At 38.1% G+C, this 26,768-nt stretch overlaps 1 protein-coding gene across 4 annotated transcripts in view; it reads right to left on the bottom strand.

Annotated features, from left to right (window-relative positions):
• The window catches only part of ATP2B2 (ATPase plasma membrane Ca2+ transporting 2), a 355,270-nt gene that overhangs the window by 95,187 nt on the left and 233,315 nt on the right, over positions 1-26,768 (bottom strand). For all 4 annotated transcript variants that reach the window (XM_048957828.1, XM_048957824.1, XM_048957825.1 and 1 more), the window contains exon 5: positions 18,763-18,960. In XM_048957828.1, coding sequence (XP_048813785.1) covers positions 18,763-18,960 — 198 coding nt within the window. The remainder of the gene's footprint in view (positions 1-18,762; positions 18,961-26,768) is intronic.

The following is a 26,768-nucleotide window of genomic DNA, read 5'->3' as shown; positions in this document are numbered from 1 at the left end:
GGTGTAATGTTGATTGATACTCAGCTAAACATAAGCCAGCAGTGAGAAGGCCAATGGCATCCGGGCTGGTATCAAAAATAGCGTTGCCAGCAGGAGCATTGAGATGATTGTCCCTTAATACTCAGCTCTGGTGAGGACGCACCTTGAGTACTATATTCAGTTTTGGGCCCCCCACTACAAGGAAGACAGTGAGGTCCTGGAGCACATCCAAAATCACTGAAGCTGGAGAGGAGTCTGGAGCACAAGCGTTATAAGGAGCGGCTGAGGGAACTGAGGGAATCTTCAGCCTGGGTAAGAGGTTCAGGGGAGACCTTATCACTCTCCACAGCTACATGAAAGGGGGTTGTGGTGAGGTGAGGTTAAGCTACTTCTCCCACCTAACTAGTAACAGGACTAAAGGGAATAGGCACAAGTTGCACCAGGGGAGGTCCAGGTTGGATATTAGGAAAAATTTATTCACTGTAAGAGTAATCAGGTGCTGGAATGAGCTGCCCAGAGAGATTGATAGTTGCATCACAGTCTCTGGAGGTGTTCAAGAATTGTTTAATTCTAAGGGACATTTTTTAGTGGGAAAAAATTGGTGGGAGGATAGTTGGACTGGATGATCTTGGAGGTCTTTTCCAACCTTGGTGATTCTATGATTGAACTAAGATGATTGTGACTAGATTGAACTCGTCACTTTTAACCCAAGTCATTCAATGAATACTGTTCCCAGTACCTTCATAAAACCAGAAAAATTAGTCTAATGTAAAATGTAAATAATATCAGATCCTATCATTAAGATGAAAGGAATCATGCTTACTTGTCTCATAGATCATGCACAAAAAAAGAACATGCTTCACTCTCCACATTATGGCTGAAGAAACATTTGTAGGAAAAAAAGAAATGCGGAGAAAACACACTAAACTAAAACTGCGTTCGTGGAAAGCATCCCTAAATTCAACCAGCTTCTCTGCTAATGATTCACAATTCTAGCTTTCAAAGTGCTGAGAAAATTCTCCAAAACCTAATGGAAATAATACGTTGAAGTGTGCTCTGTTTTATTTTCTGTTGAGTCAGACAGTACTAACTTCAGATGGAAGAAAGGCGTGGAGGGAAGGAATTCTTGGAGAGAGAGACAGGAGTAGGGAAATTAATTGAAGTGCATGATCAAAAACAGGAGTTAGTATTTTAGGTGGATAGAAGAAATAGTGAGCTACTTCGTGGATTTTAGAACCGCTATTGGTTGAGATTCAGTCTAGTTTCAGTAAATAAATCAGTGTTGCTTCTTACAGTGAACCACTTGTCCAGGTTATCTGAGATAATGACACATAAATTTACCCACAGAGGCAATAGGTAGCATGAAGCAGAAGGCTTACAATATTTTCATTCAATATGACTCAAAATTATGATAGTAAACTAGGATACGAGGTATATGAGTCGATTTCTCTTTTTGTCAGTGGATTGTAACTCAGGACCACAGCTTTAAGTAGCATGGAAATGTTGATGGTAAGAAATGGGAATCTCACTCATTGACCTGCTGCTATCCAGCCCACGGGCTGACAAACCAAGAATCTCTTCTACGTAGCATCAATGTACATGTTCTTGTCTGCTCTCACTGATTGCCTCAATCTCAAATATCAGATGAATGGTGCTTCTAATCTATCAGGAAGAAAAAAAACAGTACCTCGTTGTCAGTGTGTTTAAAAGGTTAAGAAGAAGCAGAATTTCAGCTATGTAAGGAGTATGAACATAAAGCATTAGATAGGTCCAAGCTTAAGCAGCACCTGAGCAAAGCTTTTGAGCATCTACGTATTCTTAACAACAATTCAGAATTGATGTTGCACTTACTGGAGATCTAACCTAACCTAACTACAATTGGGTCACTGTATTCGCTTTTTGCAGTCCTGTAGAAATGAAACAGGTTGAGAGTGTTAGAGAAATTAATGCCAAAATTGCACATTACTTTGGTTATAGGAATAAACGGTAGCTGCTGCAAGGGAATAAAGTCTCCAGCATTTTTATAAGTATGATTTCAGAACAGACTGTTTTAATGGAGGGTTACAGACAAGCAGGATTTAAAGAATGCAACTAGCCCTTCAAGAGATGATCAGTCAGGAAACATTTTATTGACTTATGTTGCGTTCTTGCTTCATAATTATTTAAGAAGCATTCACTTTAAATAGGAGTAAGTGGAAACTTGTGCCTCTATCATTATGCAGCCCATGGAGAGGAGCCTGCAGTGAGCAGGAGGTCGGGGGGAGCTGCTGACAGTGAGGCCCATGCAGGAGCAGTTCCTGAAGGATAGGCTCTGTTGTAGGGAACTGTTCTGAGGAAGGAGAGGGAGAGGGGAGCATGGTATGAAATGCATGAACGTTCAGTAAGAAACTGTCTGTATTCCTAAGAACAAAAAGCACTTATACTTCTTAACTACATATGTTGTATTATCCATCCTCCTTTCTGTATGCAGTATCACCTTTCTAGATATGGGGAAAATAAGGAATATAAATAAGATACAAAAGAGTAGTAATATGCTTAAGTAAAATATGCTTACTGCAGTCTCAAGCACCTAATGTTTATCATAAATGCTCATATAACTCCTAGAAATTTTGTTTAGATCTAAGATTGCTATTATGCTTTCACAGGAGAGTACTTGGCTCCTGATGTTACTGAAAAATTGCCTGAGATCTTATTATGGATAGGTGCAGGCTGAAAATCATCACAAAAGTATTTTTAATTTGTATATGTGTGATTTGTAATAGGGCTTTATTCCAAAACAGTGAATACTGAAATACTCATTTAAAATTATCTTTAACATGGGTACTATGTGTCAAAAAGTTGAATTTCAAAAATGTAAACAGGTTTTTAATATGAAGCTACTTTCCACCATAACCATGAACATATGCCGTGTGTGTCATTCCCAGAAGTCTCATTTTCATTAGATGGAAAATACATACTCAGTTTGAAACTGTGGTTACACAGATTTGACTGCAAGTCAAGATTGGAAAGGGGTTTAACTCCGTCAGCACAGGAGAAGCAGATGAAGTCACAAAAGGGATTGGTTTGTTCAAAAAGAGCATGCAGGAACACACAGGTGATCTGAAGCCCCCATGGGACCACGTAACCTCAAAGAGCATTCAGAGATACAAAAGGGGACTGATATCACTGTGACCTTCACAAATTTTCTCAAAGGAACATTCTTAAAAATTGTTAATAAAAAAAAAAAAAAGAAAAAAAAAAGAATTTTCCAGGCTTACAATTCGATGTGAAATAGATCAGCAAAAATTGTTGAAAGAGTTTTCTACAAAAAGGAGAAGACAGAATCCAAAGGTAAAGAAGATTCAGGAAAAAAAGGGAAAAGTAATTCAAACCAGAACATGTGCTGGGTTCACCTGAAGTCTCAGCAACTTGGGTTTCAGTCTCATCAGACTGCAGGTAATCTGGGTGCAAAAACTGGGAGCTAAAAAGAGACACCCAGGAGCCTGGAAAGCCGAGCACTCAGCCTGTGCTGGGCCTTGTGAAGCACTTACCTAAATGTCAGTTATTTCAAAATCAGCAAAAAGCCTATTCTGCATCTGCAAGATTTTCATTATGCGTAACACTTTAGGAACTAAAAAGAGGACAGAGAGACATAGGATGTTGAAAGGGAGCTGTCTCATAGAAAAAATTTGAATACACTTGTATCAAAAGGAAAAGGTGCAAAAGGGCACAGATGTACAAGAGGAGGTTAAAGCATATGAAAAAAGAAAGCACGCAACTTCATTGCTACCAGCAGGAAAAAAATAATTCAACTGCTGTTATAAATCATTTGAATTTGGTGAAAGCAAGAAAAGGGGAAAGCAAAAAACAGCAAAAGGCTGCACTAATAGCCAGAGAGCACTGCCTGACATTTTAGCAGGATCATTTCCTGATAGAATGCTTTTAAGCTAACGAACCTCATTTCAGTACTGATATTTCTCCTAAAATCTTCCAAATCAGAGCCAGCACTAAAAGATGCACATAAGCACAGCAAAGCTAAAAAGATACATCTCTGATTTCTAATGCGATTTCTAATAGTCGTGCGGAGTTTCTTAAAGCTATTTTGAGTACAGTAATAATTACAAGCCATGTAGACTTATAATAACTTTAAAATAAAAAAGTATTTTAAAAAAATCTATGAACATCTGTATTCCTAAGTCCCAGCCTACAGCACATACCTCTCAGTTACTCATTTCAACCTACACATTTCTATTTTTAAGCTGAGAGTACCTCGTGGCATTTAAATTCCCCAGGAAAATCTCAAACCACCCCCAGAGATAGTTTTTTTTGTTGTTGTTGGTCAAACTGGTTTTGCCATCAAAGACAACAGTTCCCAGAATAAAAACTTTCCATTTTATACCTTTCAATAAAAGCCATTTTTCCTTAGCTGAGATTCCAGCACTAATATTACTAAAGCAAATTGAGCAGTTCTAAGTTACAGCTTTTTTCATTAATAGAGTTAGGCTCACTACTGACTGTAAGTGATGCTACTTCATTTATTGTATTCAACTGAATAGGAAAAGGATCCAAAAAAAAGTCCCCAAATATTAAGTAAACATCAAACTCCATTCATGAATAAGATTTTCACGTGTAACAGACACTGTAATATCCGTTTTTAAAAACCCCTTCCTGTGCCATATCATTTGCTGTAATGTGATTCCACAGAGTGACTGCCAACCACCAAAGGACCAGCATCTCCCTCCCAACATGGTGCATCCCCAGCTGCTGAACTGCCTCCAACACAGGCACAGCACAGGCACAAACAGCACTGCAGAGCCACCACTAACAGCAAAGAAGCAGAAGTCTCTAGAGCTTCAAAACAGAACTTTTCTTTCTTTCTCCCATGTTCTCCAAGGATTTATTCAATTCTGAAAAATATTTTCTGATTACTTGTAGTAAGTGAAACTTGTTCTCCAGAAACGTGCTTGTTCCTGTGATGAGTCAAGCAGAAGGATTTACTAACATCAGATGCTTACAGTACGCACGTTTCAGGTTTATGGTGCTTGTGTATTCAGTGCAAGTGATTTTGGATGCATATTTCAAACTTCAAGAGAAGAATTAGAATTCTTCTCTTTATAATATTTTATTTAGTTATATAAGTACTCTAGTGAGGTTAAAAAAAAAAAGAGACAGAAAAAAGACACTGTCCCTGTAGGTTAGTTATGCAAGAGCATCAACTTTAGAATTCCATATTAAATATTTACACGCATTCAACATAGTCATGCAAGAAAACCAATGTGTAAGCCCTAGATGCACATGCATTCACACATTCCTCAGTCTGATCACAAACATTTGTGAGCTGAGGAATGTTCATTTCAATCACCTCAGTTTTATCACTCAATTGCTCAACTTCAGTAGACACAATACGTCAAACAAGGTTCTTCAGACTAGCACCAAAGCAATGCATTCTGTGAATATCACCTGAAGGGATGAGGTCCCAACTCCACCAAAGGCAGTGGAAGGGAAGAGGACCATACAAGTATTTCTGTAATACATCATATTCAGTTCTGTTGTCAATACAGGACCTGCTCTTAGGGGGATGGAAGACAAAGTCCTGATATCTGATTGCTAGATTTTTGCTGTACTTTGCTCAGTGCCAAAAACACCTTGAAAACATGGCCACATATTCAATGGGTAAAACACAGTTTTCAAATATAAGATTCAGGCCAGAAAAGTTGCTCTTTGTGACAATAGGAGTTCAAGTGCAGTTACTCAACAATGCTTCTAAGGTCATATCCTAGTGGAGTTTTATTATGGAATTAACTCTCTTGGAGAGCTTCTTCCTGGAAAATAAGTGAGAATATTTTATACTTCATCCCAGAGTTCTAAATCTCATTACCTCATGTCCCCAGCTGAGAGTTAAACAGCGCTTGGCAACATGGAAATCTTTCTAACGAGCAATATGTAAAAGCAGCTCAGTTTTGGCAATGATCTCTACTCATCTCTAATGAAGGAAGGTATCTATGGGACTTAATTTTTTGCAGTCTAACACACATTTGTGGAAACCAGATGTAGGCCACTTTACATTATGAAACAATTATTTAATTTTCAGGTCCCACATGACACAAGGTGCACATTTTGCACTTCACAAGTTCTTAATGTTTTGTCCTGAAGCCAGCCCAAATCTGAAACTTCTGTCATTCATCAGTACCACTGACATCCAGTAATCAGTTTGCTCCCTAAGCACATTTTATTAACAGCATAGAACAGACATTTTCAATATAGTTGAGCAAAGCCAGAGTGAAAGCACTTCTTTGGACAAATGCTTGGCCCCAGAAAACTGATGTTCCACTTAATCCCATCTGTATTTTACAACTGATACATCTCTCTTTTTTTTAAACCTGAATTTACAATGTATTTAGTATTGTTTCCATACTTCTTTTAGACTTATCAGTTCTTGGGCAGAGTGATACTTAAATATTTCCAGATTGCAATAAAAATATACATTTACTGAACAAATAGGGAAGGGGAGAGAGGAGGAAGATGAGGGAAATCCCACCAGCAGATTAGAAAATCGGATGATGAGGTTCTGGAAGAGCAGAAACTCACCAGTTCTATTTCATTTAAAAAAGAAAAGTTGGGTCCACAGGAACTAGAGGGAAAACAGTGACAGACAGACTGCATACCCAGCCGGAAATATGGACATTGAGAATCAGTCAGTTTGTGATCAGGAAGTTTGAGAAAAGGCAACACCTACTACACAAAATTGTAATGCAACTTTAAATAATTCAGAAGTGGGCAACTTGGGAGCATTTTAGAATATGGTAAAAACAACAACAAAAAAACCCCAGCATCTTACAAAACAACCACTGCAATATATTTTCATCTCCACACTTATAAAAGAGCAATTACATTCACTGAATTATCTTTTCAGGAAACGTTTGCTGTGTAATTCAGTACAAATTTGCAAAGCAAGTGTTTTCACACATCATCAAAAATACCACGGTAATAAACAGTCATAAACACTTCACATGCATTACTAAATTATAAAACTTTTTTTGAAAAAAACGAAATGATGAAATTTAAGAGAAGACTGTTTATTTAATTCTTCAACTAATTAATTAGTTTATGCTAATTTGGAGAACCGAAGACTTTCAACCAGAGACTAAGGTTCCCAGTACAGTTTAACACATTCTATGAGGCCTCTGAGGGCTGCACCTACCCTAGGAAAGCTGTGCTGCAATAGTTAAATAAGAGATTGTCTAGAAAAGATACAGCTTATAAACAGCATATATATATATCTGTTACCATAACCTGCAACTGTTCCATTAAAATTTGTATTTATCATCTCTGTCTATAGATATATTAAAAAAATAGATCTGTCAGAAACAACCATTTTGATACAACATTTCACTACAAATATCAGGACATATAAAAATGAAGCCATTAAATTCTCTAAACTTAAGTTCCTCTTCAAAAAATGCCGATGAAACGTGTGAGTCTTAACCTTAATGACAATCGCTCAAGTGGTTTAAACATGAAAAACCCTGGGAAAAAACAGAAGACTTTGGTTCAGTTGCAAAGCAGAAGCACGTATCAAACATCTGCAATGCAACTTGGCTTAATGGCCAGTCTTTATGCCTATCGTGAGGGTTCCTTGGGATAACTCTCAACTGATTCAACTGTACCAGAAATGTGCTCGAGTTTACACTGAATCAAAAAATGAACAAAACATTTCATAGCGATGAAGAATATGGGGCACAAATAAAGGACTTATTTTGGATGATGCTACTCAAATGTCAGAACTATGAGAAAACAATGTAAATGACAAGCTAAATTTGAAAGATATAAGTACTAAATTGAATTAATAATGTAGAAGACTGTGATCTCACAGAACTGCATGGGTTTTGAATCACTTTACTGGACTCCTAGTATAAGTGGCACTAGCTGACTTGCAGTAAAAAGAGGAGGGAAAAGAAAGCCTTTTTTCATGATGACGTACCGTAAAACCATTCTTGGAATAGGTTATTATGCCTGTGCAAAATATATACATACATGAATAAAAAAATTTGGAAGAAATGAAAATTTCTGATAGCGTGGATATTAGCAGCGAAGTGGCTGTTTGTGTGTTGACATTTTTTCACTCAGATAAGTTTAAGTAAGCCAGATTTAGAATGTTACTCTCTTAGTTAAAAATAAATAAATCATACATAGGGCACACTGCAGCTATTGGGAACACGAATGGGCTACTTTGGGCCTGAACACACTTCTGCAGTAGAAAAGAGAACACCAAGCACATTTGGACTTCCAGATATCTAGATGTTCTTTGTACAAGCCAGTCAGAAAGCAAAAGCTGTGGCCATTGAAGTTATGTAAACAGGAGGATTGCTCCCATTAGTCATGGAGCAGTCCCAGAATATCTCCAGTACGTAATAAATACAGTTGGATGGAGAATAGGAATTGAACACTTCCTCAGCTACCACACATCTTACAGATCACTGAAAGCACCAGGAAACGTAAAAGTCTAGGACAATACATAAATGCTTATGTGCAAAACTGGCTATCAGCAAGGAGCATGACTTTAAATAGACTTTTCCCTGACTATAAACTTAAGAAAAAAAAACCAAAAAAATATTTCCTAAATACATAATCAGATTGAGAACTTCCTTGCTTATACTTCTACTAAATTCTTATAGACAAAGCCCACTTTTTTTCTGCCTGAAGCAGAATAATCAGAAGAACAAACTGTTAAAGGATATTTTAGGGCTGCTTCTGCCTGCAAGACAAATGCTTGTACTGTTATGTTGTGCCTTGGTTCCATTCTAAAACAGGCAAAATGTACCTCCAGAAACTCTCCTTTTCTGTTCTCTTGTTTTGAAATGAGATGTTCTAATAAAGATGATTTCAGAGACAGACCACATTTAACAACAAAAACGCTACCAAAAACTTGCAAGAGTCTATTGGAAAATCTGACAGAGATGTCATTGGGCTTCTAAAGAAACCAAATGGGAGCACAGCCTGAATTAGTGATTGCTGGCTGATGCACTTCTTCATACATACCAGACCATTTACAGAGGAACTCTCAAATTCTTGTAACATATAAGCCTTACGGAGAGAGCGTAAGGTTACTCAGTGTGGGTTGCTGGTTTTAATAGACCTCTTCAAAGGAATTCATGGATTCTCAGAGGTGCACAGACCACAGCTTGAAAGCCACTGATGAAGAAAATTTGCAAGTCAGTAGGCTTAAGCAACCTAGCCCAGCTAAGGTACTGCAAAATCAGAAAATCAAACCAGTGCTCTTTTCAGCTTAGGCTATGCCAATGTGCTACAGAACAGGTACTGAAACACCTCCACCTCCCTCAGTGCTCTAATGCATCATTCTTCAGCCATTTTCATGAGAACAAGAGAACCAGGCTGAGGTAGAAATGGAACATTTATAGATCTCAATCACAAAACCAGCTCATAAACTGCAGCATTTATTATTGTATTTAATCCCTTATACTCATTACTCTGTGCTATGCATTCTAAGAGGTGAAAATTCATGTAAGTAGAAGAATAAACACCATATCATAATGTCATCGTGTAGCAGAGTGCTACATATCTGCCTCATCACCACAGCCTTGGTGTTCAGAAGGGCAGACCTGTTTTCAAACAAACAGCCCTGAGTGCATGCAGACTTTGATTTTTCATTTCATTTGTTTGCACACATGCAGACTACTGGGCACACAGCACCCTCCTTTGAAACTCAACAAATAACCCTGGAACTTGATCCTGAAGTGCTTTTCATTAAAGTATAATAAACAGGCGATTTTGAGAATTTGGAACATTCTTGGGATTTTAAAACTGCTGAATTAAAGCTGATTTCTGGAATCACAAGCAAACATGAAAGTAATCAGCACTGCTGTACTTCACATCGTTGCTTTAACTTTGGCAATACAAATGTTTATGGAGCTTTTGGCTTGTTATCATCTGGGGTAATAAATTCTGATACTACTTTTTTTAATCAGCAAATTAAAATCAGTACATTAATTTAAGAGAGTTTGGGCTCCTTTTGTCAAAGTCGATTGATGACTAGTATTCCTCTGCAATATTAACATGTTGTTTAAAATGCTGCTCAAATTTCAAATGCTCACTGGCAAAGTTCAGTAAGTTACTGTATGTATTTATGCCTCAGCATTTATAAATAAGTTGCCTTCAGGAAGTTAAAATATGTCTGAAAATATGACTTCATATAGGTCATCATATGCATATAAAATAAAACAAGGCAATTTCTTACAAGAGACTTTTAGGTTAAAACCAGGAATAACTGTCTCACAGCACGGACACACAAACTATCTGGGAAAGATGCAAAATTTCCATTACTGGAAACCTGGAGAATTAAGTAAGATTAAATTTCTGTCTAGAATGGTTTAAATACTGCTGATAGCGCTTCTGAGTATGGGGACAGAGTAAATGACCTCAAAGATCACATCAAATTCTCATGCTCTGCCTCTTTGTGTTTGCTATTGGATGCTCTTCATGACCTTACTACCTAGGACTTTCTAGTTCACATATTTAGGAGCCCTAATTCTGAATTTGCCCTGTCTTTTAAACATAGAAAACAACATAAAAGCATAAATCTTTCAGAAACAAAATACTGTAGCCAGTTAATCATGAAAAGCACCTTTCACATGTATTGGAAGAAGGGAAGATATTGTACATGCATGAGTTTAGACACATCTGTAACAGCTGGGCATTTCAGCCTGCTCTGTTCTCTGTTCCTGGATATTTACAAGCCAAAGCACAATTTAGGGCAGGGATTAACAAGTAAGATACTTTTTCATTCCTTCACTATAAGAAACAGATTGGGCTAATGTCAGGAGAAGCCATATGCTGCTTCACCTCATCCTAGCTTGGGGAAGAAGGTTAAGTGGTGGGGTTCTGGCAGAACAAGCAGTTTTTAAGAGAGCAAATACTTCTGTTTCTCCTGTTTTCCAGGATGCCAACTGCTTCATCACTTATCCTGACAGACGGTTCAGACATTAATAAAAAACCCTTTTGCAATCTCATGCTTTAACTTTTAGGATGAACAATGAAAGCATTGGAGTGTTGGCAACACTCTTCTAAAGTTGGACTGGTAACTCTGAAATTAATCTATACTTGAGAATCATCCAGTCTACATAAAAATACTATTTCCAAATACCTGCACTTCTATCATCTCAGCTTTTCTTGAATTGTCATCCTTGGACATCACAATTAAAACCTCTAGAGTACTGGCAGCTGGATCAGTGTTATTTAGTAGTAAAGATGATAAGGATTCCTACTAGGAGATATCAGCTTTTAAGGCTGCACTGCCTTTATACCCCCTTCATATGACCTGTTTTTTTCGTTGATTCAGTATTCTCCAGTGTCTGAAGTAGGTTATGCAACACTTACAGGAAAATACACCCACTACAGGATTTTACAGTACAAAGTCATTTGAAAGCTGGGACAAATGGGAGGAGATTCCAAATGTGTTCTAATTAAGGACTACAATGACATTAAGTTGGAACTAAAACACTCAAGACATACCTGGTTTGGTCTAAGATTACACTGTCCTACGCCAATGGCTGGCAAATGAAGAATTAAAATGAGTGCTCATGGCCTGCAAATAGCACAAATAAAGAATACTAAAACGGCTGCTCGGTTTCCCTGCTGTGCCAAAGGTGATTAGTTGACACTGACTGCAAGCATTAGAAGACAGTTCTGCTGTTCCGTTGACCTTTTGAGATATACAAGAGACTCGAAAATGTTTGCTAATTATTGTCATTTTTGCCAGCTGCAACAGAATTCGGAAAATACTTTAAGTAATTGTTCAGGGATGCAGGGCTGGTTCAACTTATCTTTTACTTTCGTTATTTGTGAAGCAGGATGGCAAACCAGAACTCAAATTGCTGAAAAGTACTAAAATGAATGGCATTCAGCTCATTTCTTTTAAAAAAGATTCACATTTTCTACATTTCTTCTTGCTTTATGGAAAAGACACAAAAGATAATGGATTTTCATTGTACAAAAACATTGCTTGACCAATTTTTTTTTTTTTTTTTTTTACATAAAATGCACACGACTTGTTGAATAACTTTATCATCTTCAAGTAGCTTGAAAAGAAACACCTTAAAAATTGGAAGGGGTGATGGCAAAATACTTGCAGTTGCTTCTTGCTGTGCACTGATATTTTAGGAAATCTGTAAAACAGCAAACGTTGATCTTACAAGTTGGATTGTTACACTGCCTACATTTATATATTTTAATATAATCTGTGCTATCATGTAAAGTGTTTATTTTAATAGTCTGAGATTTAAAGATGCAAAAAAATACAGAATTAACTTTATTCAGCAGATTCATTTCCAACTAAAATTCAGCTGATTCTTTCTCATTAATCAATATGCTAAACGAATATTAATGAAATCCAGGGAGACAGATTTTTAGAGACATATTCAACATCTTCCTGTAGCCTACTGAATTCAGGTGTTAAGGAAAATGCATGATGAAATTCCAAATGTGAACTATATGGGTAAAGCCAAAGTAAAAATTGATAAATGCTGTATTAAAGCATTCCATTTACATTCAGTTACACTAATTGTGTCTCAGTAAGCATACTGAACACCTTGCTAAATGAGTAGCTCTCCTCCCTCAGGGGACAGCTCAGAATTTTTATGTGGTTATTTATCTGAGGTTACTTTTTATTAAGTTAAATCAAATTTGTTTAAAGTTCCTCAATAACTACTGCTTTCACTTTTTTTTTTTTTTTTTTTTTTTTAACAACTGCTTGTCACCTAGGATCACCTAAGTACAGGAGAAGCAGATACTTCTAACCTGGCCCGGAAAGGCTGGAGATTTGATGAATTTGAACAAGGACAATGCAGAGCCCCACACCTGGAGAGGAATAGCCACACTGTTCAGTACAGGCTATGGGCTGATTTGCCAGAGAGGAGCTCTGCAGAGATGGACCTTGGGGTCCTGTTGACCAGCAGGTTGGCCATGAGCCAGCTGTGTGCCCTTGTGGTCAGGAAGGCCAATGGGATTCTTGGGTTCATTATAAAAGAGTGTGGCCAATAGAGGTGATCCTTCCCCCTCTGCTCTGTCCTGGTGAGGCTGCATCTGGAGTGCTGCGTTCAGTTCTGGGCTCCTCAGTTCAAGAAAGAGAACTTCTCAAGAGAATCTAGCAAATGGCTGCAAGGATGATGAGGGGCCTGAAGCATCCCCCTTATGAAGAAAGGCCGAGAGACCTGGGGCTGTTCAGGCTGGAGAGGACTGAGAGCAGACCTTATCAATGCTTATCAGTATCTAAATGAGCAGGTGCCAAGTAATTGGGGCAGGCCCTTCCAATGTGCCCACCAGTGGAACAGGACAACAAGCACAAACCGGGATGCAGGAAGTTCCATATGAACATTAGAAGGAACTTCTTTACTTTGAGGATGACGGAGCACTGGAACAGGGTGCCCAGAGAGGTTGTGGAGTCTCGGGGGATATTCAAGACCTGCCTGGACGCCATCCTGTGCTACCCACTCCAGGGAACACAGTGGGTTGGACTAAATGATCTCCACTGGTCAATCCCTGTGATTTTGTGACACTCTGAGACACACTAGAAATTTTCTACTGCTCATTTCTAGTGTAAAGATGATACAAATAATCAGTATTAATGTGAAACAATATGTTTACTTTTGGCAGGAACTGATTGTACTGTGCCACAGAACTCAACAATACAAAAGTACCATTTCCAACACCAGATGAGCTGGTAGTGCTCCTGCAGGGCTAACCCTGCTATTCATTTCATACCCAATGTTTGCTTCCTGCCCAAATGACACCTGTGTGTTTCTTCTGAGCCAGTATGCGTTTGCATACACAAAAGTGTATTTCAAGGTTTCCCCAACAGGGTTTTTAATTTATACTACTTAAGAATAAATTGATTTCAACAGAAAAATATAAAATTTATGGAATCCCAAAAGATAAGGAAAAAAAGCAGAAGTATCTACTTTTTAGAAAGGGAGTATAGAAAATTTGTGATCTGACCAATCACTCAACTAAAGATTTTTTTCCTGTAAGAGCAGGAAAAAAATCAAGAATTGGATGCTAAAGGAGTGACAGACCTGAAAACACTAACACGAATGCAGTTTTGTCATAAATGTTAGCAAAGAAAAAAAAAAGGGAAGCAAATGACATATTAAAAGGCCAGAAAGAGAGAAGAGTGTGTCAAGTCTGTGGTCAAGCTGTCCTATTGTGCATGGCTGCTCAGAAAGGGTCTTCTTCCTTATTTTCCCATGTTGACAGAACTGCAGAGCCTGCCGGCTCTTCTTCTAAGCCCCAGCATTCATCCTCATGGGGATTTGGCAAAGTGATGCACTGCTCTCCTTCCAAACAGAAAGGAAACACAAATCTCTTGCATGCCAATAAATTGAAGAAATTAACTTCTAAGAATTGTCCCCGGGGCAATACAGCTGTGAGCCATTATTTCTTGTGATGGGGCCAAGGTTTTTGTTGTTTTTTTTTGGTTTTTTGTTTGTTTGTTTGTTTTACCCCTCCCTCTCCATTGTCCCATATTCTTAACATGCATCTGATAAAAGCTGATTTGGCATGGCAGGCTCAGATTTATAGCTGCATCCTCCAACACGGGAAAAATCTCTCTATATTCAGAGAAATGCATACAGATGACAAACCCTGCATATAAATCTGAAGATCATAAAAAACAGGTATAGGAGCTTGGCTGATTTGCAAATATAGACAGTGTGTGGGAAAAATTACCCTTGGGCTGTACACAAATAAATATAGAAAAAACAATTTACGTGAACAGTTTGAAGCTGGACGAGAAACTTCAGCTGGTTATAAACACAAACACAGAATATTTAATAGACTTCTTAACAGAGACCTTAGAGTTGTATCAGAAAAGCAGTACATTTTATTTTCCTCTGAGGCAGAGGATGCCTGCTGTGTTAACACAGCTGAATTCTCTGTAGAAGGCTAGAAAGCACATGAAAAGCAGTCATGACACAAACTGATCTAAGGATCATAGGACAAGGGACATAAGATTGATAAGATTGAAGGAGGTCCCTTCCAACTCAAAAGATTCTGTTGTTTCTATTGGCACATTCATTTCCACTTCTGACTGCAACCTGCTGTCCATTCCATCTGTATACATGTACTTTTTCAAAGTTTACATATAAGGAGCATGAGGTTTGCTAGATTGACAAGGAACAGATGAATCACGAGTACAATGAGTGCTACCATGACCAGGAGCATGGAAAGAAGCAGCCATCCTCATGGGAGCTTAAGAGCAGCTGTACCTTCTCTCCTGTAGGGGTGCCCTTTCTGATTTAAATCTCCAGGTTACCACCTGATGACCAAGAAGTAGGGTACATCACAGGAATGGTAAGGAAATACTTGAATGTTGAACATGTGGAAGCATTATCCTCCCTAAGGGAACTAAGTCAGAAGAGGTTAGCAGGCATCCTGGCCACAGCCTCAAGAAGCAACACAACACCACCAAAAGTAAGCAACTGGCTTAGGAGGACCAAATTTCAGGATAGCGTATCCTGTACCGTCCTGGATGAACTCATCTACAATCCAAAAATAAATAAGTAAAAATACAAAATACAAAACCACGAAGCCAGGATCCCATATCATTGATAAATTCTCTTTGTAAATCACTGGCTCTCTATTACCTTCACTAGTCTGCAATCTATTAACCCAGGACACTGAAGAATTTTGTTCTGAGGAATAAAGTATTTTTAACTTGCCACATTTTAACTACTCACATCCCTGTGTGAACAACACTACAGCAGTGACTACATCTGCACCAGCACAGTTTTTTTCTTTTTCTCAGTACAGGTTTACTAAAATACAGAAAAAATTTTGCATGTCTTTGAAAGAATGGAAAAACGATTTTATGTGGATCAGTGAGGAGAGCAGTAATTGCCACAGGGCTGACAATAATTTATGCAGAAGTTCTCAATTTCTCCTAATGGCCTGTCAGATGGTGAAAGGGAACGCAAAGCAGATCACAAAAACAGCAGTACAGCTTCTGATAACAAATTCTTGAAACTTTCACTCTTACTAAGAAATGTGAAAATAGAGTTGAAGTAGCTTCTGGAGAAGCAATAAACCCAACCACGCTATTATCTACTAATTCACATAGATAGGATTTTGTGATTGCAGTAGGAAAAGAAATAATGTTTTCCAACATTTGTTCATTTTTTAAATGAGAATGGAAAAAAAAAGTAGGAGAACAAAAACTTCATGTGCTTCAAACAATAGATTACTAGCAGGTAGGAAGCTGATTGATGAAGATAGTTACCAGTACTGTAAAAACCACAGAAATTTGAATTCTTTCCAACAACAGAAAGTGAATTCAACTCAGAAAATAATTATCTATTTACTTTTCTCAGGACAGTACCAAAACGTTGAGATTTGGAAATGCAACCATACTGCAGTCAGAAGACTTCAATTTGGGTAACATATCAACATCTATGGTATCAAATCGGAAAAAAAAGAGTCTACTAACCCCCAAAATTTAAACTTTAGAGCTCATATCCGCCTAATACATCAAAACATACTGATGTATACAAACATTAGACCATGCCATCAGACAAGTTTCTCAAAGCAATTCTTGCACTCTGATATTTTTTGGATATTTGTATTTTGGCTTTCAAACACATCAGGAAAAAATACTTTGCACTTAAACTGCAGAACCCACTTTAATACTAACTCAGTTACAGCTTCAAAACGTAAAGGATTCAAGCATCTAAAAAGAAAGTGTTATCTGTTCTAAAAAGTTAAATATGACCTCAACTTGCCACATGACATAATAAAGCCATTGGTAGATGAAGTTTGAGATTTGTGAAAGGCATAGAAATGTATTAAATATATGGGCAGCATATACATTTGCTATTAAAATGCTATTTAAAAAAAAAACACATGATAGTGTTTAGCAGTGTCCCAAAGACGTTTGTTTTCATGTTGCCATTTAAAAACAGCCCAAATCTCAAACCATCAGGCATGAGGGAAATGGCATTTCTCTCTTGGCTCTCCCAGTCTCTCCAGTGCTGCAAGGCACGTGGCCAGGCACAGGTGGGACCTGCCTGCTCATAAAGGTGTCCTGGGAAAGGACATCTACCAATAAACTGTATGTATCCTTGGCATCCATTTAAAATTACACTGATTTTAAAATGAGAGAATCTTCCACATATAAGGAATTGCTCATAAATAAATAAATAAACACACCGTTGGAAAAATTCAAAGGACCAAATTTAAAATGTGTTCAAAAAGCTGGATTACAGAATATTCTCTATGTTGATCTATTCTCTCTTGTGTAAAGCGTGGCAAAAATCTTCAAGGAAAACAGCTTTAAAATGATGGGGAAACCAGAGGCCATTGAATGGAAACACTGTGCTGTGGGAAAACACGAATACGTTTTCCCAGGTTGCACTGCTGAGCTTTCTGTACCATTCCAGAATTTCAGATGTGTCATACATTCCCACGGGAAAAGAAACATTTTAAATATTGCATTAAACCAAAACAGCAACGGTAATAATAATGATACAAAATCAGAATCTGATGGCATAAGCCTTCTTTTCCTAGAACCCTGTAACAATCCTGTTTTCAGAATTATTTCCCTACTAAATAATCTTTATAGTAAGAGAACACTTGGCACATTTGTGCCTAGGAAAGAAGATTGCAGGCTTCAATCCTAATTTTGTAAACCATCGTTTGTGGTTTATGATGTCCCCAGGGTATCTTACTATGTCCAGTTATGAGGTAATAAAAATAATGTTTTCTTCAGTTAAAAAAACCAAATTACCTCCTTTCCCTACTCATGCCTAAATCAAACACCTGCTGAAAACAATAACAACATAATTCAAGGTGAGAAAGCAACAAAAGTCTTCCTGATCATATATAAAAGACAAGGAATTTTAAGTGTGCTACAAGTGCTCTGCGGAGCTACGTGCGTATTGTGTTTGTGAATGGGAAAGGAAAAAGGAAGGGTCTTCAAGGAAAGTAGCCAAAGGAAACTGAAGCAAATGCAAAAAGCATTTCAAGGCTATATTTAGAAGAAGGCATTTTTCATACATTTGCCAAGCTATTCACGTCATTTCACACAGCAGGTTTTATCCAGCTTTGTAAGTCTGAGAGAGCAGGAAAGAAAAAATCTGGATCAGTTGCCAGAAATGGAAATCTTGCATTTATGCAGAGGAATAAATATTTTAAGCATGTGAATTCAAGAGTACTTTCCAAAGGAGGGAGAGGAAAAAAAAGAATAAAAAGGAGGGGAGGGGGACTTAAAGCCTTCTACAGATATCACAGCAGTAACATGACATAGCCTCCAATGCTCTTTGTTGAGCTGGGTTTGCCAGCCATGGAAAAAACACTGAAAACACTGAAATGAGTGAATTTCACCAAGTCCAAGTCCTGCTCATGTCTGCATGCACAGGATCATCAGTTACGTAAGCAATTACATATTTCTGCTTTGTAACGCATTAAGCAATAATCTAAGATTAATAAATACCAACCACAAGCTCAAATATGAAAACAGAAAGAAATGCTCAAGTTTCATAAGAATATGATGATTTATAACTCACTTCACATGCAGCATGAAGTTCAGTGGCTTGCATAAAGAAGTGTCAAGCACGCAAATAATGTCACTACCACGTGTAATGGAAATAGAAGAAAACAACACAGAGTTCCTCTTCGTGACCTTTTGGAGGGTAGGGATGGAAGCAATTGGAAATACAGGACTTTTTTTTTTACCTTTTTTTTTTTTTTTTTTTTTTTTTACTTTAACTTATGTCAATGAATTCAATCGAAAGTTTTTACCTTCATTCCCTTCTCCAGGTGGCTGATAAAATGAAAGCCCCAAGGATATGATGGCTGCAATTTCCAAGATTATAAGAGTCACATCCTGCAGCGCTTCCCACACTAGCTGTATGAATGTTTTTGGCTTCTTTGGGGGTATGAAGTTTTTTCCAAAAATAAGCTTTCTTTTTTCTAGATCTGCAGCAGTGCCAGCTAACCCTGTAAATAAAAACAAACAAAAAGTAATTAAAATTGCAGAGAAATATACAGTAACTGCTTATATCTGTCTTTTTGTATATTATAGAATAAATTAAAATATATTTGAAGAATTTAAAAATAAATTACTTCAATAGCGATAAAACAAGCTTTACCATCCATGGCATATTAACAAACAGACAGATTAGCCACTTAAATTTTGCTTTTGCAAGATGATTTGTCACTACTTTCTGAAAAGGATGTTAATTAGTACCAATTCTTGTCAGTTTTAATCCTAAACAAGTCTGTGAATAGTAGGCTTACCTTACTAGGTCCTATACAGGTAGATAAAAGATACATATGTGTATGCAATGACTTCTGAATATAATCATAAGGTCAAACTAAGTTATATTTGAGATGTTACATCTGGAATGAGGCTGAAATGGCTGTCGGCAGCATTCAGTAGTACCAGAAGCAGCAGCACATCTTTGTTCTGACCTCAGGTCAATGACCTCAAAGAAAAATTCAATAAGGCATGTCATGTTCTTCAAAGCAACTGCTCTCGGTGCATATGTACTGTCACATAATTGCTGGAATGAACTGCATCAATTTTTTTTCCCTTGAAGAGACAGCCACAGTGACAGTATGTTTGCATAAAGGGAAACAAGGTTTCCTTAGATCTGTATAGATGTTTGGATTTTTGCATGATGCCTCAAATTCTGGATACAGTGTAAGAATGTGATTGTAGTTGTGCTGAGTAACCTTTCACTTAGGTGTTTTTTCCTGTTTTTTTAATTGTATTGAGTCTGTTCATGTCTAGCACTTTTTCTGTTAAAAAAACAAACAAACAAACTACAAAATACAAATGTTAGTGCAGAAGAAGCATAAAGAACATCAACAGAGCAAGTGGTCACATGTATCTGTCAGACAATATTGATACCAGTTGGAACATTTACAGCCTGTAAGATTTGAATGTAATTAGCGATGTAAAATTAGTCATGCTTATTCACACTGAGCTGACACAATGAAAATAGGTGAACCCCAGAGGGCTACAAAGGTGCCTGCACGAGAGCAAGAACCATCCCACGCTGGAAGGATTCCCATCATCCCCCTCCTCATGCACTTCAGGGTAACTCCATCTCTCCTCTAAGAACCCTGACTCCTGTGGGTCCATGAGGAACAGGAAGCCCTGTTGCAAGGATCCCCAATTTGCCAAGCAGAAGCAGCGAGGATCCAAACATGCTAACAGCATTCAGCTCTGCATCTCCTCCATTCAGGACTGGTGCAGCCATTCCCAGTAGTGCAGCAGATGCATGGCAGTGAAATACCTGCTGGATGAAAGCACCCAGCACTAGCCTAATTGCCTAAAGCGATGCTGCTCTGAACGTATCAATCCTGCCATAATACAGCCAAAGACGTTGACTCACCTTTCACTTGAAGTATATAATTACAACTGCTGTGTAGCTCCTGGCTCTTGACTAACTCATCAAACTTTCATTTCACCTTCAGCTTCTCAGAAACACTATCCTCTCCCAGATAAAGGCATGCTGTAGTTATTATTACCTCACCCAATTTAATTTGCAGTACCTACTGCAGAGTGAGACTACAACAGACAGGTTCCAGCTGCTATAAAATGTGACCATCTCCATGATTCATACAATCACACACCAAACTTCTCAGCTCCTCCATGAGTTCTCATTCAGCTTCCAATGTGGGGTAAAGGCTCTGCCCCCATGAAATGTGAATTGCAGACAGTGAGTCATTTGTGTAGTTGCACTGTGAACCAGTGCAGACCACAGAAGTTAGGACAATGCACATGAGAGATCAGAAAGGCCGCTCACTCCTGATGGGATGTGATGCAGTGACAAGCCTTTAGGAGGAACGAGACAAAGCCAGTTCAATCAGCTTCCAGAGGGCTGCAAAGCCCTTGAATACAAAACAGGTTTTTCATTAAAAATGGCACGCACAATTTTTGCTATTTCCCCAAAACGTATCCAGAATACAGCAATGACTTCATATGTTAAGGGGCAAATTCATTAACAACGTTGAGAGTGTAGCAATTTTGAACAGAAATGTTTGTATCATGCATCTACAAGCAGACATGCAAAACATGTCTGAAACAGAGAGACCTCAAACATATTGGAAAGCAGAAGAAAAAAGTGCCTGCAAAAGGATTATTTTCCAACATGGAACATATGTGCACAGCAGTGGGCCAGCTCCGGCAGGTGAGCACATGATTGGTTACAAAACAGCTTGACAGGGATGGATGATGCAGCACAGGAAATACTGGACGTATACTTGAACGATCCTAATTACATTTATCCAGATATGATGGATTCACCATTTCACAAAGCGTGCTTATATATGGCCTCCTGACAGCAAAGTATATATATCCTGCCCTACAGTACTGATCTTAGCACACACACAGAAGTGCTTTATAGGTACATACATTTCTTTGGAAAGGACTCCAAAGAAATCCAAGAGCTCATGCTCCTCTAACACAAAAACTGTTCACTGACCTTGACATTTAGATACTATAAGTTTGAGGACTAAATGGGGCCTAAAGCATCTATGTCCAATAGTATCTTCCAGATTATAGATTACGTAACCTACATTACATTACCTACTCTTTCTTCTTTAATTATAACATTTATTTTCCTGTAAATTATTTAGAAATGATGGAAAATGAAATTCAATGTTCAGTTCTAATCAAAAGGTTTCCATCCTCCTCAGGTCTGGCTATCACTCTAAAAAGCCTACTCAGCTTTCTTTTTTTTTTTTTCTCTGAATGCCAGAAACTGACAAATGCCTGTATTTATTGAGCAAGAGGAAAGGAGAGCGTGAAGTAACCTGAAGACCAGCGATAAAGCCACATCATAACTGTGCCAAGCATTACTGCAGAGATAAGGTCAGAAAGGGACTAGAAAATACACAGAGCAATCCATGTTATACACAGAGATACAGCTAAGGGAGTTGGGAATCTAAGGCAAAGATGTTTGTTTTACAAAAGCTTCCATTAGTTCTCAGTGCTGCTGTCAGCAGAAGGTACACAGGGGCACTCCTTATCTCTTCAAAGAATCTGTTTTTGTTTTAATCAGAAATGTTATTTTACGTAGTCCTAAAGGTGCCTTAGACAAGGCAAACTTTGTGGCTTGAAGAGGACTGGAGGTCACTCAGGCTTTCTGTTGCACAGGCAGATCTGTAGGGCGCTGCTCCCAGTGAGCGCACACTGCCGAGCAGTACAGATGGTGGAAACGTCAGTTAGCACAGCAAGAGCTGCAAGTGGACATCTGTCCTCGCCATTACTTTTAACGAGGAGACGGCGTTCCTGCTGCTAGCTTTGCTTTTTCCTCCTCCCTTTATTACACATACTGACTTCATTATTGTTCTTGAATATTTTTTTCTTTTCCATTCGTCGCTTAATCTACGTATTGACTGCTGTGACAATAATGAAACAATAGCACAGATGAGAGCAATTGGAAATATCATTTCTATATGAGGAGACAAAACATTTCAGGAAGTGAAAAAGAATCAGTGGAGATTAGAAAATTTAATGGAGATATTGGTTCTACCTGACTTCAGAACTCATGCGTTCCCGCATTCAGTGCTGTATTTGGTACAATGATAAGTCACACACTGGCTGCTTATAAATGCATGTGTCCACATAAAGATAATTTTTTAAAAAATACTTTTTTATGTTGAGGCTACACAACACTTCTCTGCTTGGCCAAAGTGTTTTACAGTCATTATGCAGTTTTTGTATTAAATTTATCCACAAATAGGATGCATCTATGTAGTAAATACTGTGAACACTGAGTACTGATGCATTAAGCAATTGAATAATTTTACAAGGCTTGTTTCCAAAACTTTTCGCAGAAATTTGTCTGAAATCTGAGGAGAAGAAAAATGTGATTACATAGAAAATCTTTTCTAAGATGTAGAGTATATTAATTTCTTCTTTCATCTAGCTCGCCTTTGTAACACAGATTTACTTATTATTTTAACTGTTGCTGTTTCAAAGGGAAAGAAAGATTAAAAACCTGGAGAAACAACAATTAATGCTTGTTTTTTTTTTTCAGTTCCTTATCTACAACTGCCAGTTACTGACACTGAATATAAAACCAGTTAATGCTTCCTGAAAAATTATATTTTTCCTGACAATCATCTCCGCTGCAACCAAATGCAGCATCACAAACAGGATGATTTTGATGATGCAAAAACAGCAAAATCACGTTCCTACTGAAGCAACAATTCAGGAGAATAAAAACACAAGGTAAAGCTTAAGAGAATAGTTAGAATGGTTCACATCCACTTAAACTATGGAATGAAGACCCACGTTAACAAAACCCAAACCAGAACTATTTGAACAGTGAAATCTACAGACAATTAAATACAACACACACAAATACCTCCTCTTCTAGCACTGACCTCCCACGCTCCTCCCAGCCTACTCTCAAACTCCATTCTCAAATGGTGAGCATTTCCTAGCATAACAGTACCTCCACAGAATCACAGAATTGTAGGGGTTGAAAGGGACCTCCAGAGATCATCGAGTCCAACCCCCCTGCCAAAGCAGTTCCCTACACCAGGTCGCACAGGTCGGCATCCAGGCAGGTCTTGAACATCTCCAGAGAAGGAGACTCCACCACCTCCCTGGGCAGCCTGTTCCAGTGCTCCGTCACCCTCACTGTAAAGAAGTTCTTGCGCATGTTTGTGCGGAACTTCCTATGCTGCAGTTTCCAGCCGTTTCCCCTTGTCCTGTCTCCACTCACCACTGAAAACAGTCCGGCCTCGCCATTCTGCCCCCAACACCTTAGATATTTATAGACCTGGATCAGGTCCCCTCTCATTCACAGAAATTAAAAACTAAATGATTACCAAGGTGATACTTCATCTTAACTTTCTTTGCCTTATTTTACCACTTCCATTTATGCCTCATTCAAGTCTGAAATCATCCCTGCCACTACTACTGCTACCTAACCCTTCTGTATAGCTAGCCCAGGTCCACTGACATCTATAGTCCTTGCATAACTGCTCTGAAATCCAGTAGGAATTAGAAATATTAGCTCACTTACTATTATTTTAATACAGAGAAGTCAAACTCCTAATCTTATTCTACTTTTTTTTCCATGGGATTCTGTTTTCTGGCTTTGGGAGCAAATTTCTAGGTACTACTCTTCTTCCCTCTCTTGACAAAGCTGGATCTGATGGCAGGCCCTCTTTTCTTCTGCTTCCATCAGTCTACAAAGTGCTATCTTCTGAGTAAAATCGCTCAGTAAAATTTAGATGAGTACCTAGTAACCAGCAGATTTAGCTTCAGAGATCTTCCTTCCCTTCTGGAGAGGGAACAACTCTCCCTGCGTAAGTAATAGGACAAGGCAAGGAACCACAGGCAGTGAACTATGATTATCGTTATTGTTTTGCTAAAGGCTAAGGAAGGTGTATTTTTTTTTCTTATGTATAATGATGTCATCAAGCACAACATGAGGAGCTACAAGATATGGTTTAGTAGCTTGTGGTACTAATAGGAATGGGAGGGTGGTTGGACTAGATGATCTTGCAGGTCATTTCCAACCTTGCGATTCTGTGATTCTGTGATGTAGTGCAACACCACTTGTCTTAAACACTACAGTTTAATAGATCATTAAGTGTTCATGACACTGGTGTAAAGGGTTTCTAAGCAAAACAAACACCTGCTTTGGTACCAGGTATGCCAAAAGAACATACATTGACCACATTAGACCACCTACTTTACGACCAATGGCAGGATATGTGTACATCTTTATATTACAAAGACATCAGACAAAGTGAATACATTCACACATATAATGGATTGCTCCATCTCCTCTGAGTTTTATCACATATTTTACTTGAAAAATTCTTAGAATTTCAATGTACTGCATCTGATTAGTCCATCTTAAAACCAGTTAAAGCCAGTCTGTCAGTAGAATTGAAGGAAAACATTTACTGGTTCCAGCAAGCTGAATTTGAATTCCACCAGTGAATTTCACCTCAATGGATAATTGCTTTCTTTTAATCTCAAAACAACAAAGCTGACTGCAAAGCATAATTAATCTTATTACCTGCTTTCATTAATATCACCTGCTTATATTTGCTTACATAAGTTGTAAGAAATTTGTCTAGAATTTAAAAGCATTTGGAATCATAAACCATCCAGCATATGTCCCGTAAGCCTTACGCTGCTGATGCTGCTGCTTTGATGACCCCAGCTGGCCATGCTGCCTGCAGGCCTTTACATGATTTAGAATCCCCTCGAGTCAAATGTCTTACAGTCAGAGCTGACCAGGCAGCACACAGAGACGTGCACAGAGGTGGCAGAACCACGAAATGAATTAAAGGTCCCTCCATCTCCTCAGTAACCATCTCCCTCTTCACATCTGACAGCAACAACCAGCCAAGTCAGCCTGTCTTATCCTACAGAGTTCTCCAATGGCCACAGCTGCAGTGGGGGGATCACAGCTCAGCATCAGTAAAGCTTCAAGCTGATACAAGTATTCTCCTAAACATATTTATCATTAGAGTTGCAATCAACAACTATCACTCTGAAGTCACACCTCTAAACCACACGTGGTGCTGTTGTTAGGCAGTGTTGGTTTCTTTTTTTTGAATAAACTAAATGAAAAACTTAATGTTTTTATTTACATACTGATACCTCTAGTGGTAATTCTAGGAACAGATAAACAACAACTTGCCTTTCTACAATGAGTTTCTCTCTCTCGTTCTCCTCCTATGTAAAGAAATGGCTAAGTAAAGGTATTCCTACTTTACAAGGCAGAGAAAGGCTGCAGTTCTTGCCCCAGACAATTTGGTGGCAGCTGAGGGCAGTAAATGCTCATCTCCGAGGATTTCTGATTTACAATCAGCTGCAAGATACCATGCAGTCTTTGCTATTGCCAGGAAACACTAAATACTCAGAGACAAGTTTAATTCATTTACCCCATCTATGCATTTTGGTTTTATTTCTCCTATTTTAATTTATTTTCCTCTTCTTTGTAGAAGCTATTAAACAGGAACAAATAATTTACCTATGATAACTGATACCAATAACACAGAAATTGTTTCCAACACTGACTGCAAATACCTAAAAAGCCACATATCTGCAAGCCATGCTACAATTTCATAATAATCTAAAAACCAGACTTACGCACAGGGCATTCCCATCAAGCCAACAGACAAGACACCATGTATTAAAGGCAAGATCTGAATCCTAACACATGGACAATATTTTTTGCCTTGCCTAAAATGACACCAAAAAAGTTCCTACCCAGGCTGATAAAGAGTTCATTGAGAGTTACAGTCCAGTATAAAAGCACAGGAATTAATTAGGATTTCTTATTTACTAAAGTAGTGGTATCAGTGGGAGTACAGATGTCAAGAAGGAAGAAAATTCCACTGGAACTAATTTCTTCAGCTCTTACTCCAGTCAATAATCATTACACCATTTACACGTCTCATTCTGTGCATCTCAGGTATTCTTCTTTTGTTCTTCTGAAGTAGTATCAGGTGCAACAAAAGCAATAAAGGCATTAATTTCAGTACTGCACAAGATGTGGTTATTTCAATGAAGCTGATAGAAAGTATAAGGGAAATACCATTCAAAAACAAACTTAAAATGCTGAGTTACGATTGCTCCAGATCACTTGAAAGCTTTTTCTTGCTCTCAATATTTACATCGAGTATATCTTACTTAAAACAGCACTCACTGGCTATCCTATAGTATCACACTGAAAAAGCACTAACATGAATAAGGTAATTGCAGAGAAAAGCAACCATGTTAACTTAACAGAAGAGACCCAAGAGCTCAGCCAAGA

Source organism: Lagopus muta, chromosome 11 (assembly GCF_023343835.1).
Source record: "Lagopus muta isolate bLagMut1 chromosome 11, bLagMut1 primary, whole genome shotgun sequence".
Lineage (NCBI taxonomy): Eukaryota > Metazoa > Chordata > Aves > Galliformes > Phasianidae > Lagopus > Lagopus muta.
The sequence above is the reverse complement of the archived record's forward strand: the minus strand, read 5'-3'. Positions and strand labels throughout refer to the sequence as shown.